This window comes from Biomphalaria glabrata, chromosome 9 (assembly GCF_947242115.1).
Source record: "Biomphalaria glabrata chromosome 9, xgBioGlab47.1, whole genome shotgun sequence".
NCBI classification, from domain to species: domain Eukaryota; kingdom Metazoa; phylum Mollusca; class Gastropoda; family Planorbidae; genus Biomphalaria; species Biomphalaria glabrata.
This window is the reverse complement of record NC_074719.1, coordinates 16,213,126-16,236,736: the sequence shown is the minus strand read 5'-3', so window position 1 is coordinate 16,236,736 and position 23,611 is coordinate 16,213,126. Positions and strand designations below refer to the sequence as shown.

Below are 23,611 nucleotides of genomic sequence, written 5' to 3'. Positions count from 1 at the left end.
TCCGGGGTCAGAATCTCTAAATCCCAATCTTCACCAGGATTTAAACCCGAGACCCTTATCCACTCAGCCTCATAATACATACGCTATATTATGTTCTCTTTAAAACTGTCAGTTGAAATCTTTATGTTTAAACTTCAGGTAATTTGTTTTCCATTCTATTTTTTTATTTTTTCTATTAGCCTACGACTATGTTAATATCTAACATAAGGCATTAAAAATATATAACATTAGGCTCATATGTAAAACAAAATGAAAAATAAAAAGACAGAAAGACAGACAGATAGATAAATACATACATGGATACATGGGTAGGCCTACATAGATAAATGGTATATGCAATTGAAGTAAACAACAGAGTATAAGCTGGACGGACAGTCTTACACTTTAGAAGGGAGGACAAGAAGCTAAAAAGAAGACATGTCCTCGTTTTCCCGGATGTTTGTTAATCCTAATTTGTGAACTATAAAGTACAAAGTTATAGAAACAAACAGAAATGTATGAGCAACTATATTTGTTGTTATTATTGCAGGGTAAAGGTAATTTACATGCTAATAGAATTCAAAGGTCAAAAGTCTAATTAGAACAGTGGTACTATGCGCAGGTTGAAAAAAAAAAGGCTTCGGCTGAAAAAGCAACATAAAGCCTGTCAAATATTTTGATAGTAAATTGAGTAGCCGATAAATAGTCGAAGATAGTATTTAGGATTTTTTTTTTTAAGGAAGGGCGGTTATTTTTATTATAAAGTTAGTATCTAGAATTATGTATGTATTTTTGTTTACATTTAAATTAAATTATAACTTAGCTTATTTTTAATACTTTAATTTTAGCTAACATGGCTTTTTACAAAGGTTATATCAACACACTCTGTCTGTCTGGCCAAAAGTTTGTACACGCTATTTCTTCCGACACACAATATCGGAGCAAGCTGAAATTTCGCACATTTATTTCTTTTACCTGACAACACAAGAATCAATAAAAAAATTAATCAATTAGTTAATTAACTATTGGTAAAAAAATCCTTTCTTATCTCAACAAGGGAATGCAATAGTATTTGACTGAAGTGATGGTATAAGCTGAATTAGTCTCCTCAGTCTTATTGAACACAAACATGAATTCAAACCTCTGTTGCCTTGCAGCTATATCCAATCATGGGAAAGGCTTAGGAAGTCAACCCTGTGGAAAAATCTGGAGATGGCGACCATAAGGCAGTTTGCAGCACCCAGTGCTACACTCTGGCAGAACCTGCGACGCCGCTGACCCCAAACTGTATCGGCACTGCCGTTCCTTTGGAAACATCAGCTGCGTGGAGAGGGGGAAACTGATGTGTGGGCGACATCGTTCCCACCACAGCTAATGCCCAGGCATTCATCTCACCGAGATGATCCTTAGTCGCTTCGCGACTGAAGGAGGCCATAGAATAGAAAACTTTACAATCTTCCAAGTTCATAGAGTCTCCCTAGTAGAGTCGTTACCGCGTAAGCTTGAGAAGCCTGAGACTGATCCAAAGTAATTGATAGAAGTACGCTTAATATAAGCTTTGTTTTTCTAAAAGTATTTTTCGTGTCATTCTTGTTACAAGAATACGCGTAATTGTAAAAAAAAAGTTTCAATAATTTGGATTATTTCGCAAACGCATATATTGCCAACTATGGATGGCTGCCTGGTCGTGTGATATGTGCTCGAAACTGTCGTTTCTATGGTCCCAGGTTGAAATCCTACCAGGCATCTTGGCCCGCTACCTTCCTCCTCCCCCCCCCCCTAAAAAAAAAAAATTTGACCAAAGCGCACAAGGCATGCTATATGAAAGATGAGCAATATAAATGAAATTAAAAACAACATATAGTAACGACTTAACAAAACTTATTCATTTTAATATTCCAGACAATATTCACGTTTTGAAGTCTTGCTTAGTATAATTAAAAGTAGGTCTGTGCATTTACCACACCGGTGAAGCAAGGAATCAAAACACCTACTTAGTGGAGCGGTGGTTCATTTAGTTATTTGTTACATAACGTTAATGTAACATCTGGTAGGTTTCATTTTTCAAGCCCTTTACACATATAATTAATATGGATTGAATGTCTATAGGCTGTTCAGTTGTATTGGCAATACTATCCCCAAGTATGGCTTTGCACTCAGTGTAAGTGTGGAACTATGAGAAACATTGAACTGTATTTAAGTCGAAACCTTTAAGATTGTGATCTTTTTCAGACAAACAAAAACTAACTTATGTTTAAAAAAGACTTTTGCCTGTATCTTTAAGGTTCTAAACACGACACTTTATTTCTTTCCAGACAAGTCCTAGAACTATCTCAAGTCGGTCAATAACTTTAACAATTTTTTTTTTCATTGCAGAAATCCAGTTTGAGAAAAACAAGACACTAAACCCTATTTGAAAGAATTTCTGGATAGGAAACTAAAAAATCCTTTGACACACAAAATCATTTTTTTTTCGGAGAAAAACTGGTTTTGAACAGGGCTGCTAGGTACTGGAGTGAGTTTATATCAAGAGAAATAGTGGAGTATTGTGGAGAGGATTAGGATGTTGATCTCATGAGGATTAAACTAAAGTGTATATTACAGAAGGACAATCTTTACACATTGAACTCATTAGTAGAACACCTCCACCACTATGGCAGTACAAAAGAAGAATGCGAGAAAGAAATGTTCAATTCCTTCGAGGACGCATATCTCTTGAATGACCAGGATGTATCACATTGTCCATGTAGAAATGACATTTATTTTCACTACATTAAATACAAGATTGTTTAAAACACTCTATAAGGCACCCTGTTTTTGGACATAGAAATATAAACAAGGATTAGCTACACCACTGTTATAATAAAAGTTAAGGCCAAAACATTTGAATAGGTCATAGCTTATATACTAGAGCCATTCATTACAAAAAAAATATGTAAAACATAATACACCATTATGAAAAAACTTTTGTATCTGTTTTTAATATGAGAAAATGAAGTCATGGTCAATGTATACTTTAGTTAAAAAAATAAACAATCTTTTAGGCAGATCATTTTAAATTGGTTAACTTATTGCGATGGTTAAAAAAAATATTCTTAACAAAGTCGCACTCATGTTTCAGTGAAGATTTATTTTCTGGGCAGCTCATAACAAGGCCATTATGTCATAAAGACAATTCACCAACAAAATATTCTGTTTAGAAACCACTAATTCCTATACATTCATTCTGAATACGTTAAAAGAATAACATGTTTTTTTTTAATCTTACAACATTTGATTAAAAATGAAAATTTTTTGTAATCATTCGATAATATCACACAAAAGTTGAAACAATAAAGCCAGTTGTGCGTGATCCAATTTAAAACAAAAAAGTTCTGTAAAATGTGAATTGATTGCACAAGATATTTTTAAATAGTTCAAAAAAGAGATTCGCATAGATTATTACTAACCACTGCAAATTATTTATAATAAAAATATTTGAACACACAAAAAATGTGTCTCAATACAATAAAACAATATAGAAAATAACATCAAAAAAGTATTAACAATGTGAAGAAAACTTTCTTTAGTAAACTATTCTAAAAAAAATATTTGTTTCTATTTGCACACCACTAATGCTAGCAATATTAGATCTATTCAATGATAACAATAACAAATGGCAAGTAGCTGCACAAAGTAGAAGAAATCAAGAGACTATTTAGTGTAATGAACAATTTTTGTCAAAATGTGCCCCAATAACCAAGCTTGGTTAGTGTATACTAAAATGGACATTATGTAAAAACATCAACCCTAACAGGCAAGTAGACTTACTGGAGATTCCTGTGATGAAAAGATTTATGTTTACTGAAATGTTCTTACAATGAGGCTAATAAAAATAATGTAGAAACAATAATCTCAGCACCAGTTAATGAAGTTTAATTATAATGAGGTTGTTCCGGATTCCTGACCTACTTTAACCAAAGTCACGTGACAGTTGGACAACAAAGAGGAGAATGGCCTTGTCTTCCTATATTTCCATTGCTCCTCTATTTTTACAAGATTTTACATTTACAAACATTTTATAATATACAGAGTACATCAACGAACTTCATGAATGTTCAAATAACTATACGAATGTTTAGATAAAATGCCAAGAACTGTTTAAGGATGGGTTTAAATTATCAGTGATATTTTATTTATAGTCCACGACAAGCATCAACATATTGCAGATAATACATTCACATACAGAAGATGTTTTTTACAAACGTTCTTGCAAGATAAAAAAAAAAAAAGGCTTGGTGTAAACCACACACACACACGCACATATACATACATACATATATAAATATATATATGGGATAATATGCATATTAGTTTTATTAGTTTTCATAAGCTTAAGCTATTTTTAACGTTATGTATTTCATATTTTGCAAATTCCTGATTCATTATGCACATTGATAACATTACGAATTATTAAAATGTGTGTTGGATACATGATGTATTATTATGTTCCTAAACGTTCTATCATTTTTAAGTTACGTTACTATATACAAAATGTTACATTCAAGTTTCAAAAATGCATAGACGAAATAAATCTAGATCCATTTTATTACTTAGAAACCAACAATGAAAGGGCGGGGTAAGACACATTTGGCCTGTGTAACTGTGAAAGTAGATCTAGATTTATCCCTGACTATCAGATGTGTTATTTGTTTGCTAAACAACTCAAGCCTATTAGGCACAAGGAAAAACACATGGCAGTCTTTTCAACTTTTAAAACAATAGTCGACATATTGACTAGACACTAGACTAGCCCTAGAGCTATCTGACCAATTCAATACACACTGGTCTGCTGTCCAACATTTAGTGTTCTACTCAAGGTCAAGCATGTTTACTTTTGGGCAGAGAGGAAGGGGGGATGAAAGTGTTACTTTCTTTTCTAGGATTGGTTACCCGAATGCTAAGAACTGTAAGTGTAGTCATTGAACATCAAGAAATCTAGATCTAAGTATGGCAGATTATAGGTCAACGCTTATCAAAGGTTTCACTATTCGTTTTAGTTGAAACTGTTAAAAATGTATCTCTAGATTCGCCTGTTATTAACAAATTATAGTTTAGCACTAATGACTAAATTGAACCCACTAAATATTGACTTAAAATGCTTCACATTCCCACTATAAACTAACTGAAACTAAGCAGGGTGTGTGATGTAAACACAACACACACGTGACTGGGCGGAATCCGGAACAACTTCATTAAAGAAAATTATTATAAAATGTTTGCGCATTACCCATACGATTCAAAAGATTCATTCAAGGACTAGAACTCCAAGACTTTTTAAGTCCTCATCGGTTACGTTTTTAACAAAATCATCCAGGTCTGGGTCATTCCAGACATTTGAACTTTCTATTTCACATTCCATGCCACTAGTTTCTTCATTCTGAAACAATCAAAGCCAATGCAATGTTTACACTATTCCTAAACAATATAAATCTTATTACCTTCATGAAACATATTAATCTCTAGCTTTTAAAAACAAATAAACTTAAACTGAATTCCCTGGAAATCAGGTTGAAACTAGACACCTAATTTCACTTACTTTTACTTGAAACTTGTCAAACAATATAACAGCTAGCTGTTTTTTTAAATTATCTGAAAATTAAGAAACGACACCTTAAAAGGTTAGTGAATAATTTGCTATTTCAAGATGTTGAGACAATAAGGGAATAATACAATTGTTTTCTTCAACAAAATAACTCTAAAAATTATGCAAGTATTTTGTAAATTAAATTATTTCTGGGATTCCATTTATAATAATCATTTTATCAGCTGGGATTTATAGAAAATAATAATAGTGACTTTGCCATTATTACAATGGATTCAAAAAGATATTCAATTCCCATAATAATAAACATTAACCCTACCAGCCCTTGGCCCCAGAAACAAGCCTGAGGACCATGGTGAGCATTACTTACTATCTTTCAAGCTCTAGATTTAATTAAAATCAAGATGTTTTTTTATCAATTGATCTTTCTCTTGAAGTAAAAACATTCCTCATAGTAAAATCTGACCCTAAGAGTCTAAATTGACTAAAATTTTGATCAACCTTAGACTTATCACAAGCTTACACCCTCCTATTCTAGTTAATTTTGTGGTTTACATTAAAAGGAAAATTAAATATGTCTCTGTCAAATTTGTGTGTGTGTGTGCCAGAGGGGTAGGGGTATGTGTGGGAAAGCCATCTATAATAAATTTAACAATATTTTAATGAATTTTATGTTTGCTTCTATTCCTAAATGTAGAATGAACTAAATAAAATATCTTACATACATATCTTGTTTGTTTCATTCACTGAAACTTTAGTTTTGTCAATTTTTCACGGGTACGGGTGTTAAGGAATCATTTTTCTCAAATTTGGCATACATGGTATTAGCATAGGATGACAGAAGCAAATGTTATGAGATGTTTACAGGAAATAGTAAGACATTTTATTTGGTTACAATGGTTGAAAATGTCCATGTAAGAGGGGAAAATATAAAAAAAAATATTTTTCAGATTTATCTGTCATACTGTAAGGAGATAGTGTGCCTATCAACATACCAAATTTGAGACTTGTGGCAATAGTGGTTATTTTTAATTCAAAAGCTAATTCCTAAAAAAATGGAGTGACCCCTCAACCCCCCCTGTAAAAAAAAAATCTGTTTAAATTCATAAAAAAACTTTTTGAATGCATATTTTGTGTTTTTATGATAAAATACATCATTTAAATTCATAAAAGAGCCTCAAATTTTGAAAACTTAAAAACCAGAGATTTCGAGGTAGTTAATCCCCTTAAAGTACCTGGTTAATGTTTATGAAAAACATTTTTTTAAATGTTCATGTAAAACCACACCTATTCACTGTAAACATATGGGGGCAGCCATTTGCAAAGCTAAAAAAAGTGGTTTAATTACAATTCATTGGTTAGTTTTATATTTTAACTCATTCTCTTCATGAAATAAGTAAGTACTGAAAATAATAACAGGGGATAGCTCCATTTTGAAAACTACAGAAGAAATATGTATGCCAGTCTGGTGGTGTTAACATTAATGTGTAAATTTATTGAAAGTTGGCAATCAGATAATCATAAAATATATCGTGAAACACTTAATTAAAAATAGCTTTTACAAAAGCTCCTTCAAGGAATGCGATATCAACATACACGGCTGGGAAGCACTAGCTCTCGATCACTCCTCATGGCGTGAAGCTGTGAGTCTTAGAGTCTCAAGATTTGAAGCAAGAAGAGTGGCCAGGGCAAAAGAGCACTGAACCAACAGAAAGCTGAGAGAAGAAGCAGATCTATCTGTAACTGATCTAACCCAACCATGCCACATATGTGGCCGGATTTTTAAAGCGAGGATTGAACTTTACAGCCGTCTTCGAGTCCATAGGAAATGAGAAATGTGCTCATCTTCGACGACGAAGGAGGAGCTATATATATAGCTTTTACAAGTGTATAAGTTTTGATTAAAAAATTTTACCGATATCATATTTTTCTCTAAGGTATTTAGACACTTCATAAGTATCCCCATAGCCTTCTTGCCTGGGATCAGAAACACAGTCAATCAACATAGTCAGGATCTTAAACAGTTCTTGGCGTTGAGTTTCAGATAGATCAGATCTCAGCATTTCATTTAACTGCCAAGAAAATATGAAATGTCAAATTATGATCCAAATGTCACAATGTAAACTAAATGTGTAATATGCTGAAAATTCTTAGACCTAAACTTTCATCGTGTAGTTAAAATTAAATGAACTTAAAAAAATAAACAAAGTATAAACAATATCTGCACCTCTTTGACATTCTTTGCTTTCAAAATGTTTTCAGCTTTGTATCTGCTGTCAAGATCATACCCAGAGTACAAAGCACAAAATATTCGAATGATTTCCAGCAAATCATTTTTTATTCTTATAATGTTAGTGGTGGGATCTTGCAGAAGTTTTCTGGCCATGTCAAAGTCAAACAGCTTAATTTTAATCTCAGGTTCCATCATCACATTCCCAGCTGTTGATAAATAAAGTACATTTTGGAGCATAATTAAATTATCAGTTCATCCTAGTTATACCTAATTTTCACTGAATACAAAAATATGTCAATGCTTTAATTAGTATTTGAATAAGTGACTAAAATTAATTGATTTAACAAAAATGTAAGCAGCAATAAAAAACTAATAATAATAACTAATAATTTAAAGCTCCATTTGAACAGGTATTATACAAATCATCTTGTTATGAACATAAAAATAAGAGAGTCAATAACCATGTCTGTATAGTATGGCTTTAATACACTGAGTGACTACACAACCCACATTCCGTGAACACATTCTCACGGACAAGTTACAAGCACATGTAAACACAAGAACGATAACCGATACAGAATATAATTTCATAACATTCACCCCCGGTTCAAATAAAGCTAACTAGTATTATAAACAATGAAAGAATTAAGTAAGCGTAGAATAATAATAGAGATTCAAGTAAACAAAAAATGTAGAATGGCATGACATAATGTAACATGTTGATATAAGTAAGTGTAGAATAATAATAATAAGCGACAATGTAGAATAGCATGACATAATGTAACATGTTGATATCACATGGTAAATCAAATAGCTTATTAAAATATATCATGATAGATCAAATATCACATTAAAGTCAAGTCAACAAAACCAACTGAAAGTAGTAAAATAAACAAATGTCATTTTGGAGACAAACTGAATGTCAAAGTAAGAGCTCTAGTAAGCTGATGAGCTTTTACACTTTGTAGTTGGGCCTAGTTCTCATTACTCTAAGATTGTAGGTATGTGTAGTTTCATCTGCTTGAGTTTTGGACGGTCTGGCTATGTCTTCGGTGGTGCTGGTGGTTTCTTCAGGCATGATAGAATCAGTAGGTTGATTCCTGGGAGGTGAGCTTTGGATGGGGCAGCCAATATCAAGCTCTGTTCTACTCTGATTCTCATTTTCTATAACTTTTTGTTCCTCCCTAGGGGCTAACATTCGTAATGAGACAGTTTCCTCTCGACCGTTTGGTGTTCGGATAACAGCGTACTGAGGGTTGCATGTTACCAAATCAACTTCCTCTGTTATGGGATCATATTTAGATGATCTAACGTTTTTCTTCAGCAGGACAGGACCAGGACTGGTCAACCATGTTGGCAGGGATGTCCCGGAACCACTTCTTCGGTTGAACCCAAGAAGTCGTTCATGTGGTGTCCTGTTAGTTGCAGTGCATAGTAATGACCGGATGGACTGCAGAGCATCATTTAGTACTAGTTCCCATTTAGCTGTGTCCAATTCCTTAGAATGTAGAGCCAAGGTGATGGCTTTCCATAAAGTCCCGTTAAGTTTCTCTATTTGTCCGTTTCCTCTTGGGCTGTAAGGGGTCGTTCTACTGGTTGCAATTCCTCTCTCATGGAGGAAATGCTGCACCTCTGTAGACATAAACGAAGTTCCCCTGTCAGTGTGGACGTACACTGGAAATCCAAATAGGGCGAAAAGTTCATTGAGACATTTAACGACCATAGAGGAAGACATATCAGGACATGCAAATGCAAATGGGAATCTAGAGAATTCATCTATAACGGTAAGTAGATATCTATTTCTTGAAACAGTAGGGAGAGGTCGCTTGAAATCCATACTAATTCTCTCAAAAGGTTGAGTTGCTTTAATCAGTTCTCCGGTCGGCTGTCGAAAAAAACGGGGCTTTAGTTCTGCACAAGCTTGACATTGTTCTATTACAGTTCTGACGTCATCACAGGAAAATGGAAGATTTTTAGTCCTTACGTAGTTGAGTAACGCCCGGGTGGCAAAGACAAGTGTGCAGCAATTTAAGGTCATTGCGAGTGATGGCAGATAGATAGTTTCTGGTAAATGTATCAGCTACAGTGTTCTGCTTGCCAGGGCGATAGATGACGTCATAGTGGAATCACGAGAGTTCTAGCTTCCACCTTTGGATTTTTTCATTTTTAATTTTTCCTTTGTTTGACCTGTCATACATGAAAGAGACAACAAGTGTGAACACTTTACCAACTAAGAAATGTTTCCATTTCCTCAGTGACTCAACAATGGCATATGCTTCTTTCTCAACTGAAGAATGTTTTCTTTCACTTTTTGTTAATGAGCGAGAGAAGAAAGCAACGGGCCGGCCATCTTGGTTGAGGGTAGCTGCAATGGCTATATCAGAAGCATCCGTCTCAATGGTTAAAGGGCGATTCGGATCAATAGTATACACGGCGGCTTTTTCAAGCTCATTTTTCAAACTTTCTTTCTTTTGACTTCTTCGGAGACAGGAAATTGTTGATTTCTTGTTAACAGGCTAATTTTTGTTGAAAAGTTAGGTATCCACTGTGAGTAGTAAGCCAGAAGACCCACTACTCATTTCTGTTCATGCATGTTCAGTGGTACGGGTAATTCCCTTAGAGGGCGAAATCTCTCAGGATCCGGCTTAAGTCCTTTGGAAATCTCGTGTCCTAACAGTCTCACTTTAGCAGTGGTAATTTCACTTTTTGTTTCATTAAGAGTGATTCCATACTTTTGAGCACTATTGAGAAATCGCTGTAAGTTTCGGTCGTGTGATTCAGAGTCCATACCGCAGATGGTCACATTGTCCACATAAGCAAAAGTGTCAGTGAGTCATTCATCTTCGATGATTTTGTCAATCGTACGCTGAAAACAGGCGACTCCATTCATAACGCCAAACGGAATCCGACGGAATTGATACAGTTTCCCACATGCTTTGAAGGCTGTGAACGGCCTTTCCTCTTCTTTTATAGGAATCTGATGGTATGCACTTTTCAGGTCTAAAGTGCTATATACAGAAAATTGCGAAAACTTTTCCGCCAGTTCGTCAATTCTGGGCATAGGGTAGGCGTCTAGTAGAGTGAACCGGTTTATGGTTTGGCTGTAGTCCACAACCATTCTTTTCTTATGTCTGTCATTTGTGTGACTAGGACTTGTGCACGCCAGGGAGATTTAGATGGTTCAATAATTTCATCCTTTATTAGTTGTTGAATTTCCTTCTCTATAAACTTTCTATCTGGAACTGAGTATCTGCGAGACCTTGTAGCCACAGACAGATTACTAAATAGGCTAGGAGCCTCTACCTTCACTGGCTGGAGAGTACTCAGGCACAACAATGGTTTCTGACCATCGAAAGGAATAAACAAGTTTTGGTGCAAACTTATAAAGTCAAGTCCAAGAATTACGTCAGAGCATAAATTGTCTAGTACGGAAAGTCTAACTCCCTCGTATCGTTCATTTTTGAGACGTATGTTAGCGTAGATATGTCCTTGAGTGATTCGAGACACATGGGTGGAAGCCATAAAGATTCTGTTGCCTGAGGAACATGTCTGCCATTTGTGCTTCTTAGCGATGTGCGTCGAAATATAGCTTTCACAGCTCCCAGTGTCTACTAGGGCTTTCAATGGCACGTTGTTGATGCAAATTGGTATTGTAGATTTGTTTAAATTCAAAGGCTGCACAGCAGCGATAGCCGAAACTGTTGAAGATCTAGATTTGCAAACTCTTTGAAAGTGACCCTTTTTGAAGCACTGATTGCATGTCACTTCCTTTTGCAGGGCATTGAGAGCGGGGATGCTTAGCCCTGCCGCAAAAGTAACACTTGCTAGCTAATGCATTATTTCATGTGTGTGTGAATTGCTTGCACTTTGAGGAATCGTTACACTTGGCAAGGGTGAGGCCGAAGAATTGGTGAGAGTAGTTGCCGCGCAATTAGTTTCCGGCTGTGATGATTCATACTGTAATGAGTGCTGATAAGCATGTAAGCGAGCCTCCTCGAAGGCGTCCTTTAAACTCAAAACAGTCTTTTCAAGTAGACGTTTTCGAATGCTGTTGGACACTAGTCCATTGATAAATGAATCTCTAATAGCCTCTTCTCGGTGTTGTTCAGCAGTCACCGCTTTAAAGTTGCAATCTTTGGATAGAATTCTTAATTTCTGCATGTAGGCGTCTATCGTTTGACTTGCTCTTGTTTGCAAGTAGCTAACCTGTGCCTAGCAAACATCTCATTCTTTGGTTGAATGTAGATGCCATTTAGAGTCTGGATAGCTTCATCAAATGTCTCTTTATCAAGTATCATTTGATATACAGCAGGAGAGATATAGTTTATTAGTAGTTTCTTAGTATCAAGATTGTCTACTGATACTACTGATATAAAATTTTTAAATGTTTCATACCAGTGCTGCCAATGTTCTGCTGTTTGAGGTGCTGTGGGCTCGATGTCAAACTTCTCTGGCCGAAATATCCTATCCATTTCGAAATTCTTACAACTTCAGTTTTGAATTCAGTGTATTAAATTGTTATGAACATAAAGATAAGAGAGTCAATAACCATGTCTGTATAGTATGGCTTTAATACACTGAATGACTACACAACCCACATTTCATGAACACATTCTCACGGACGAGTTACAAGCACATGTAAACACAATAACGATAACCGATACAGAATATAATTTCATAACACATCTTTATCTAATCTCTATAGTAAAACAAATATAAGCAAACTTAACTGTTATGATTATATTTGGCTAATTTTTAAGTTATATCACCATTTTTTTTACCGAGATTTTTCAAGAAATTAAGAGTTTTGGTAAAAAATTACCTACTTCACCCAAGTTTCTCAAATAAACATTTAAAATTTAAGAGAGATAATCCATGCAAAGTTATTGAGAGATTTCCAACATTAAGAGCAGATTAACACTAAAGATGTGGATCAAGATAACCGACTCACAATGTATATCTCCATGAGTAAAATTTCCTTCTCTTAACCTTTCATAAGCAGCAAGTAAACCATCAAGAACACAGATAGATAGTGATACAGCATCAGTAGAATTTTGGAGCAGTTCACCATCTAAAATTGATTGCAGGGTTTGGCCTTTTGGAAAAACACATAAATAATAAAAGTAGTGGGGTTGTTTTTTACAACTGTTTTTACATAGGGTCGGATGAATATAGCTAGAACTAGATTACCCCCCCCTCCCCCCCCCCCCCCCAAAAAAAAAAAAAAGTTATGAAAAAATTTGTTATAGTTTAATTAATTTTCTTTAGTTTAGTTAAACTATATTAGTTTATATATTAGTTTAACTTTTTAAATTTAGTTTAGTTCCCATCACTATCCAAGACTAATGACCAATTGAATAACTAACAGTACACACAGCTCACAGCTAAGTCCAGGAGGAATCAGGAGGAAATGGCAACTAGACTAGACACATTTACATGGCCTTCTATACCTTTCCTTAAGGATAATCAAACCTGCCATCACAATTACTCAAAAATAGCTAATTCCCTTTATTTCATTCTCGGCATGTTAACAGACTAACTGATGTAACAGACTTCAGACTAAATTACCTCATATATTGTTTAATTTTGATCATTTGCCCATATAACATAATTGATATATTACTTAATTGATACCGATTTCAAAATGACCTGATTTTCCTAGTGTAAAACTTTCTTAAGTGAATATGTTGAGGGAGGGGTAAATAGGGAAAATTTTCTATGCCCCAAACACAATGTAATTGAGTCTTAATCTCAAATAATAAGCTCCTAGTCTTCAGTCAGATGTTTGAACTTTAGCTTCCCCCAGCCACATATCCAAATATCTTTAAAAGCATCACAGTTTATTTTTCACATGTATGAAATTAAATTGGTATACCACTAATCTAGCCCAAGTATCAGGCAGTCATTTTATAATGTATTAGAAGCTCACCTTCCATTAATTCCATCTTCATAATAACTTGTCCTTTTTCTTGCTCAAAAGAATAAAGTTTAGGAGCCAAATTTGCATTATCTAGATGAACCCAAGCTCTAATCTGATCTCCATGGAACTGAGCCAGCATTATCTAATGTTACATCAGAAGATACATTCATTACACAATGACTACATTCATTTACATTTCAGGTTTAAAAATCCTTATCATTTCAATTAGCATGCAGGAAAAAAAATAATATTCAATATTTTCTTTATAAAGAAAACAATGAGAAGAGCTACATTTAGTGAAAAAGAAAGTGAAGAATGTTTCACTTTGTCAAATATTTAGCACCATTCATTCTTTCATCTCAGACTAACTATTGATTTTTAGAAATAGACTAACCAGAGACTTCATTAAAAATGAAACTGGTGATATAGCTAATTTTCCCTCAAGATTCTGGAGAACACAACAGACCTGGATAATTAACAATGTTTTCAAGTGTACAAAAGTTGCTGATCAGCTAACTACTAGTGATCACTGGCTTTTTTTTTTATTAGTAACTATACTTCTTATAAACCATCAGAAAACTTTAAATCACTAGATAGATTATTAAAAAAGGTGGATCCTCTTACTCAAGCCTCAAATATCTATATACAACACCAATCAACTGTGAACCCAACCAGATCAACCAAACTGTATAACCCTTACTGAAAAATCCAACCCAAGAGAAGCAATGAAAAAAATATAAACAAAACTGATCTCATTCCCTACAGCAGCTACATGCCTTAGTTGGAGCAGGAAGGAACAAAATTGGAATAGATAGTAAAATGCTACCATTCTATTCAATAATCCATACAGACTAAACTGTGGACAACTTGAAAGAAAGGACTGCCCTCTTGGTATTCTGCTAATACAGTTGCTGACCAAATAGAGTGGGGGAATGTAGGGATTTGGGTAAGCAAGCTGTCAAAGCACCACTACACCAAAAAATCATCATCTTCCTGACTAAAATGAAACTGAAAATTCCTCTGATATCAAATCACAGCGGCAGTTGTAAGCCTTAACAATGACATCTCAAAAATGAATCTCAGTGCACATGCATATCAAGATAAATGACACTGCTGACAAGTGGGCCAGGCCAAGAAGCAAGCAGTCAAAAAAAATATCCCTTCATTATCAAAATGAAGATAATCATTAAAAAATAATATAAATAAAATAATATAAACTAAAGGAAAAATAATGTTTACTAAAAACTATGCCAAAATAACCAGCATCTATTTTTTTTTTATTGTCTTTGAGAAGGATAAAGCTGAAATAAAACTGAGGGGTTGGAGGGGGTGAAGAGTTGGATTTTTTTGGGGGGTGGGGGGAAAGGGGGGTGTTATAAAATGTCTTAACATTAAGATTAAAATTAAACATAATAATTATCTTAAAAATAAAAATCTCAAGTAGGAACAGAAAAAAAAAAAGATAATATATATTTTTGAAACAAAATATTTCTTATGTGAATGAAAAAATCTAGATATTAATACAGTTAAGTAAAAGTTCCACTTTCAGACATTGCAATCTATAGAATGGATGATGTTAAAGTCATCTGTTTCTTTTGCCGCGTTAATGAGCAGGGTGTCGTTGCCATCACAATGACAAACAGTCTTTACTTTCCCAACTAAAGTAAGGTATCCATTAGAGTTGGGTGGACTCAGTGGCACCCCTAAAAATCATAAATTTAAAATCAGTCTTCACCAAGTTTTGAAGTTTGAAAGACAAGCCCTTAACCACTCAGCAACTGGCCCCCTCCCCCCCCCTTCCCAGAGAAACTAATATATATTTTTTTTAAACAGTAAAACTTGTGTGAATGAAATGATCCAATTGTAAAAATCAATTAGGCATTACCATAATTAAATGACAGTCTCATAAACATACTTAACAGAAAATGCTAATAGAATTTTAAAATACTTAAGGTACTTACAGTTTTTTGTGCACTCATTTCACCAAGCTGACTGTCTTTAACTAAAATAATTTTTGATGTGATACCAGATCCCAAAGTTTTACCACCTTCTTGACTGACCAACCCAGAATCCACAGAGACCTTTAGAAATAATTAATACACAGCATTATTTCTTCAGCTTTGAAAAATAAAATGTGACTTCATGTAAAATATTAAATAACAAAAATCCACAAGCAAACTTTTCAAGGACAAAACCATCTGAAGTAACAAACAAGACAAACAAAAAAAAAAATACTTAAAAAAAAAGCTTATATGAAATGTTATTGTATCAATTGTATCGGTCATGTCATTATATGTATTATTGACCTAAACATAATGAATCTGTGTGATTAAATTACAGAAATATCCTATTATACAGACTAATCCAATTTATTCGTAAATTATAAACATATGAAATCTTAAGGTGTCTCTTTAAAGACTACCAGATTTACTGGTTGAGCTGTAGACTTGTTTAGCAGTCTAGTAAAGTTCCCCTTTCACACCTTGCAATCCATAGGGCAGATGATGTAAAAGTCATCTGTTTCTGTGGCCCATGGTTAACGAGGGTGTCATGTGGCCAGCACAACAACCAACCACCTTTACTTTCCCCAGGTTATCTCAGGTACCTATTAGAGCTGGGTGGACTAATAGGCACCCAAAGATACCAAAATTAAAAATCACAGTCTTCACAAGGATTAGAACCCAGGACCTTCAGTTTAGAAGTCAAGCACTTTACCACTCAGCCACCAGACCTCTTTTTTTGCAGTCTGGGCCAAGGAAAACTAGTGTGCTGTTTTTTTTTCAGCTGTTAAGTACTTCCATACAGAATGTTGGTTATGTTGCGTTGTAGTGGTAATAGGATCTGCATATGATAAATTGAAAATGTGTTGCTGCTGTCAAGCAAGTGACACCTATCTATATAATCAATCACAATTGTAAAACAACTGTGAAGCATTTATTTTATATCACTTTTATTCCTTTGATTTAGACTATTTAAATGAGTTGTGCATACTTTAGTTTTGTCCAAAATTAGACCTCTAGGTTGCCCCTTATCTCTAATATTCTCCAGCATCATAATGAGATTCTCAATGTCATCATTAGATTTAGCCACACGGATTGTGCCAGCATACTCTTTTGGATAGCTGAAAATGATTTAAAGTTATAATCCAAATAATAACATCTTACTGGAAAAAAAAAAGCAATGTAAATGCTTAAAACAAAGACCAAAACTTAAATAAAAGCTAAATAAAAAAATGAAAGAGAATTTTTATACTTACACAGCCTTCACATTAGTTATTCTCTTTTTATCAAAGTCTATTTCAGCTGAAATTGAATTGTTTAAATTTAACAGGAATGTTTTTTTAAGCAAATAAAAAACAAAACAAATAAATTAAAATGGGAACCAAAATGTGATGACCAACACTCCAATTATTCAGTGAGACAAACCTTATATTTTATGTCCTCACCTGTAGCTGTCTGCAAACATTGTGCGGCCAATTCTTTGTTACTACTGTCCCAATAGTTCTTTGGTGCATCACCTATTGCAAAAATGAAAGATGTGTCAAAATAATTACTAAGACTTTGGTTTTTGTACATTAAAAGATTGTAGATTGTACAACCCATTTTAAATGAAAAAAAAAATATTGACAAAACCTTTTAAATTAATAGAACAAGAGTGAATGCTTTATTGATTGATGCTTACCTGAGCCACCATTAGTTTTATCTTCCATTTGTTCACCAGTTTGTGTACCAGTTCACATGTAGTTTTACCTTTCCTGTATTAAAGTATAGACAAATTAGAAATAAATCATGGAAACCAGTGGCATCACTAGAGTGGGTGTCGCCTGGTGAGGTTAGCTCCCCAATTAACTTTCCTCTCAAATATTCCCAATAAAATTTTTATTTTTAAAAATTATTTTACAGTGATTTAATTACCTATATTTATTGATTATTACAAAAAGTGAGTGTAGATTCTTTTTTTAAAATGTTTTGTTTATTGCATTTTATTATTAGTTATTACAATTAGAAACACTTAACATCAACTAAATATGCTTTCTTTATTAGAATTCAAAAGAGCTCCTTAACAAAAATAGCTTTACATTATACTTTTGTTTTATACGGACGATAAATGAAACAATGCACCAACAAAAAATACATTAAAGCGTACAGATTTTTTAAAAAGGTTAATAAATTAAACATTTAAAAGAATACAAAGAACTTTACAAATTTAAAGTTTTCTTTTTAGCATTTCAAACATATTTTATAACAACTTTAAAGTGATTTCATTTTCAATAGGCAGGTTTATTTCATGTGAAAAACATTTTTGTCCCATTATCTATCTCCAATATTTCTTAATTAACATCAGTTTCAGAAAGTTTTTTTCACATTACGCCACAGACATGCATATGGTAAGAAATGTAGGCTTAATGAAAGAGCTGATATTCTTTAAAGTCTCAAAGACATTACCATTTTTAAAAAATCAAGCGCTGCCCAGGCTTTAGTTTTTTTCAAGATTAATTTTAACAGCTTGTAGATGTATTCTAGTATTGGTAATTCTGTTTAGAGTCTTGTCCTCTAGCTCAACATAAAAAGGATCAATGTATTCAAATATTGATCTATTGTTCTTGCCTTGTATAGTGAGTCTGCCATCTTGAGTTTACTCTCCTAACATTTTCTTGTTTTTAACTTATTTTTCTATTGAAATAATATGTTGATTTGATTGGACAAGAGCATTCTCAATAGTATTTTGAACATCTCACCCTTTTTTGCTTGTAGCCACCATGTGAAAAGTTGATACCTTAGTTTGAAGGTATTCTTATGTATTGTTGGTTTATCCCAGTACATCAGCCCAAAAGAAGGAAAAACTCATGAAAAGTATATTCTAAGACAGCTGGCACACCTTTAGCATTCTATGATTAATTAATCGATGTAGGGGAAGAAAGAAAACCATTTAGGGTACCAAATATGATATCACATTCAATCTTTGGTGCCTGACGTTACAATCTATCATTGGTGGATGTCAGATGTCAAGATCTATGAAGATGCTATAATGGATGTCACGTTGTAGATTATCTTGATCTGTATCACACCATCAATGATCGTGATTGCCGAGGAATCTAAAGTTGTCAGTTGATAAGATGATCATTTAGAAACTACTAGTTGATAGGATGATCATCCAGAAGTTGCCAATTGATAAGAGGATCATCCAGATCTAGGAGTTACTATTTGACAATACGATCTAAGTATTTTATTGTATTCAATGAAGAAACTTCTCTTCGTCTAAAACAATTACTTTAATTCAGAACTTGAAAAAGCTATTTCACAAATAATTACAATGGTTAAATGTACTTGAATAGAATAACTGATCTACACTATACTATAACTGAGTCCTAATACAAAAGGTACATGTTCTCTATCTCACGTTCCATACAAGCTGATGTTATCACTAACACGTTCCAAAACAAGACTCATGTTATCACTAGCACGTTCCAAACAAGACTGATGCGATTTTGGATCTTGCCCGGGTACTAGAGCGTAATCACGTGATCAACAACTCTATTCTGCAAGACCAACCAATAAATGCAGCTCAATGTACAACAAACAATATTTCATAGCCAATCATACCCACTCTGAACACGTAGCCCTCCGCGTGATGCTGCGTGAAGGAATTTCCCGAGGTCTTTGACGAGCTAAATATAGATACTGTGTACGTGACATATGATATGCAAGAAGCATTTTCTGAAAAAGAATTTTGACCACATAAATTGAGTGAATGGTCTACACATCCATTTTAACTAGCTTTTCTGTTGTTTTTTTTTAAATCTCCAATACTTCATGAATTCATAGTAGCTGCAAAAAATATCTGAGCTCAACACTTCAAAAAATCAAGCAAATCCCTTTCCAGGTAATTAAAGATTTTAGAACTGATCTCTTCAAGATATGGAGAAGCCAGTAGAGTTCCAGTTACAAAAGTACAGAGTTTATAAGGCAGTACAGATATCTATGGCAGAACATTTGTACAGTCAGTGCTGCATGTTGTCAATTCTATAGAATTGGCTGTGATTTATTGGACATTAAATTGTTACAATAATTTTTTTAGACCCTGAGTAATCATGTTCTTTAAATTGGTAGTGTCATGTGATGCAGTTGCAGAGAGCCTGGAATAGTGAGAATCATTACATTTATATTATCTATCTATATTATATATCTATATTCTACTTTTCTAGATCAGCAGTAGATCTAGAGTCTATATTAAACTATAGTTTCTATATCCTATCTTCTTATATTATACATATGTTACTTCCAGAAAGAGGATGATTACATCCTATGCATCATGCATTCACTCATGCATATTAACCAATGACTTAAATTCTGCCAAGTCACTGTTTTTTCTGGCTGGCTCAGACAACCCATTCCATGCTCCAATAGCACTCGGGAAGAAGGAGCATTTGTACAAATTTGTCCTAGCATATAGAACGAGAATGTGCCTTTATCTTTGTGTCTTTCTGAGTATTATATTAGATTTTGTTTTTGTATTTGGAGATTATGTTCAGTGTTTTATGTATAATTGCTACTTTACTTTTAAGTCTTCTATCCTGAGGACTTTCTAAATTATGTGATTTTACTAAAGGTGTTACTCTAGTCATGTTACTCGGGACATGTTCTACGTCAAAATGAATTACGCACACCAAGAGTTGCGATAACATGGAAGTCAAAACGAGGAAAGCGCAAACAGGGACGTCCTTGTATTACTTGGTGACACACCTTCATGGAGGACCTCAGAACAGTGGACACCAGGTGGGAGGAGGCTTTAGACATTGCCAGATCTTTATGGAGACAGCTTGCCGCCCAATGCGCCGAACAGCGCGGGAGGACCTAAGTCTAAGTCTAAGTTACTCTAGTCAGCTGTGAATATTCGTTAGTTATGAATCTCACTGCTATATTTTGTGTCTGTTCCAGTAAATGTTTTCTTGAGGTGTCCCAAACAGAGGATGCATATTCTATTATTGGCTTTACCAAGGTTAAATAACCTTTTTGTTTCATTTTAGTTTTATGCTCTTATTTGATTTATAGAAATTTCTTTTAATTTCTATAATGATAATATACTTAATATAGATATATAGACAAATATTGAGTATAGTTTTATTAAACAAATTATAGAACATCCAGATTAATATAAAATATAATAATAATATTAATACTGAAATAGATTGTAAATCTAGATCTAGAATAATCTAGATCTAGTGACAGTAGTGATAAAAATAATAGTTTATTATTTAGATCTAGATATAGTTAGAATCTAGATCTAGTAGATTTTATTATGTAGGCCTACGGGTATTCATACTCACTGATACTCATAAGAGTCTAGACCTAGACTCTAGTTCACCTAGAATCCTAGATCTATATGATATCTAGCTCTAGTAACTAGATCTAATTAATTAAGTAAGACTCTGTCACACTCTGTGTCTGTCTTTACTCTAGACTCTAGTATTTAAGTTTTAGTATTACTAGATCTTTTAATAATTAACTATTAGAAATCTATTATTACCAGCAAAAATTGTCAAAATTAAAATAATTCATTAATTGTAATCATATGATATCATACATGCAAATGTTAGAATGTAGACAGTCACATTGTCATCGTAATCAGTAATCACATTTCTGATTTCATTTGTAATGTAGGCCTAGATTAGGCTAGATCTAGATTATTCTAGATCTTTACGATTTATCAAATTTATGCTGCAATTCAATATGCATGGATTAGATTATTAGATAGAGTCTAGCTATCTAGATCTAGAATATAGTTATAGGCAATATTATGAATATAGTATATAGATCTACTTTATAGATATAGACATAGATAGATCTAGATTCTACTACAGAACTTCTGTCAGAAGTAAAGAATAATATCAAGATAGACTAGATCTAGTATTTTAAACTTCTCAAGTAAACGAACAGAGACGTTCCAAGAATTTCACTGTTATATGATGCCAACTCAAAAATATTCTCTTCAATATATATTTAACTCACTGGCTATATATGATTTAACTATACATACGCAAACCATGAAATCTAGAACTAGATCTATATGCATCTTAATAGTCAAGAGAAAGTTAAATACTAATTTTAAAAGGCTAGAATATCATGTATGTGACCAAAAAACAAACAAACAAACAAAAAATAGTTAAATTGATAAGGAAAATAGGTAATTAATTGTAATTTTGCTTTAGTTCTTTTTATTACATTTTTTTTTTTTTTTTGAGCTTAGGAAGTGAACCTTAAAACCATATGGCTACGATCATGGAGTTTGGCAGTTGTAGTTTTGTTTTTGTTCAATTTATTTTATTGAAAAAAACAACAACATGGAATTTGGTGACTTAAGTTTTTCTTTCTTAAAAAAATACTTATACAAATCTACAGTCACCAACACTTAATTTCTGTTATTAATTGATTACCTAATTGTTACTTTTTTTTTTATTGACTCATATATTGTAATCAAGCATGAGTTTGTATGCAAAATTTAAAGACGAATAAATAGAAGAAATGGTTGAAAAATTGCAAAAATCCAAACATACAAGAAACATGCATTGTAAAAAAAAAATTTTTTAAGTTTATAGGCCTATTAAGTGACATTGCATCAATTATTTTTTATCAATCATACAATTAATTTTAATAAAGCTAGAATCTAGGCTAACAATAATGTATTTGTGCAATTGAAAATATTGTTATTAATTGATTTTTGTTTAGTATAACTTTCAACCTCATAGTATGCTCAATGACTATGGTTCACTCATTTTGTGGACGAGTATGGTGGGGTGAGGTACATGCTAAATTTTCAAAAAAATTGCTTGAGTTTGAAATTGAACTTAATGTTTTAAGTCTCAATAATGAAGTCTGATAACTATTTCAAGTACTTATTAAAATTGAAGCTTTTATTAGTTAAAAATTTGAAGCAAACGATCTAATCTCTGGAACAAGACTTAGCTCCCCTTTTCTAAATAAAACAAAATTATTAATAAATGTTTGTAAAATGTTTTACATGTTTCAGATGTTCCTTCAGAGTTGAAGATAATTTACTTCGTAGTCCAAACCTCCTGCAGAACAAGGGGGGATGGGAGGGGTCAAGGTTTGAACTCGGGATTATCGAAAAGTCAGAACGACAGCCCAGTGCGCAAACAGCACAACTAGGCTGACTAATTTATTAACTTTTTTTTTCATTGATTCATCCAAGAATGGAAAGTAGGGGAAATATTGTGCAAAATATTTCAATAAGACTGACAGAGTGAGTGAATATAAACTTTGTAACATGCGAGAAAATAAAAACTCATTTAAAAAAAACAAACAAAGCTTATCTAATGAAATAACTCTTTACTTACAATTATATCTCTCAGTAATGTAGAAGTTATTTTCCTGATTCAGTAACAAACAAAATAATTAATTACTAATAATTAGTTGACTAATTGTTTAATTTTTAAAACGATTCATGTTTTTTTTTTTAGGTACAATAAATAATTTTTAAAAATTTCAACTTGATCCGAGGATGGGAGTGGGAGAAATAAAGTGTTCAATTATCTATGGGGCAAAACCCTATAAATCTATCCATATTTGTGAATACTGAAGGATTAATTTCCCTTGTTGATATAAAAAAATGGAGAACAACTAAAGCCACAACAAAAAAAAATACAGACCTTCATCAACAGATGCCTGAGAAATATCCTAAAAATACACTGGTTTGACAAAGTAGAAAACACCAAACTGTGGGAGATGTGTGGACAGAAAATATAGAAGTGCAGATCTTAGAGAGGAAGTGGAGATGGTTTGGTCACACCCTTAGAAAAGATACCAGCAACAGAGCTAGGCAGGCCTTAGAGTGGAACCTCCAGGGAACAAGACGCAGAGGAAGACCAAAAAGAACA

The 23,611-nt window shown here is 33.3% G+C and overlaps 1 protein-coding gene across 4 annotated transcripts; it reads right to left on the bottom strand.

The window, feature by feature from the left end:
- Positions 1 to 3,089: 3,089 nt before the first annotated feature.
- LOC106072410 (uncharacterized) lies at positions 3,090 to 21,598 on the bottom strand. Of its 4 annotated transcripts, none has more exons than XM_013232782.2 (12): positions 21,244 to 21,598; positions 17,398 to 17,470; positions 17,162 to 17,233; positions 16,973 to 17,018; positions 16,708 to 16,837; positions 15,678 to 15,797; positions 13,726 to 13,858; positions 12,748 to 12,891; positions 7,791 to 8,002; positions 7,479 to 7,635; positions 5,558 to 5,610; positions 3,090 to 5,398 (listed from the first exon to the last, which is right to left on the bottom strand). In XM_013232782.2, exons 2-12 carry the CDS (start codon positions 17,423 to 17,425, stop codon positions 5,267 to 5,269), a joined length of 1,227 nt encoding a protein of 408 aa, XP_013088236.2. In that variant the 5' UTR covers positions 17,426 to 17,470; positions 21,244 to 21,598; the 3' UTR covers positions 3,090 to 5,266. The 4 variants fall into 4 exon arrangements, with proteins under 4 accessions (XP_013088236.2, XP_013088234.2, XP_013088235.2 ...); XM_013232780.2 differs by having other exon boundaries at positions 21,301 to 21,598; XM_013232781.2 differs by lacking the exon at positions 21,244 to 21,598 and adding an exon at positions 21,044 to 21,109.
- Positions 21,599 to 23,611: the final 2,013 nt, after the last annotated feature.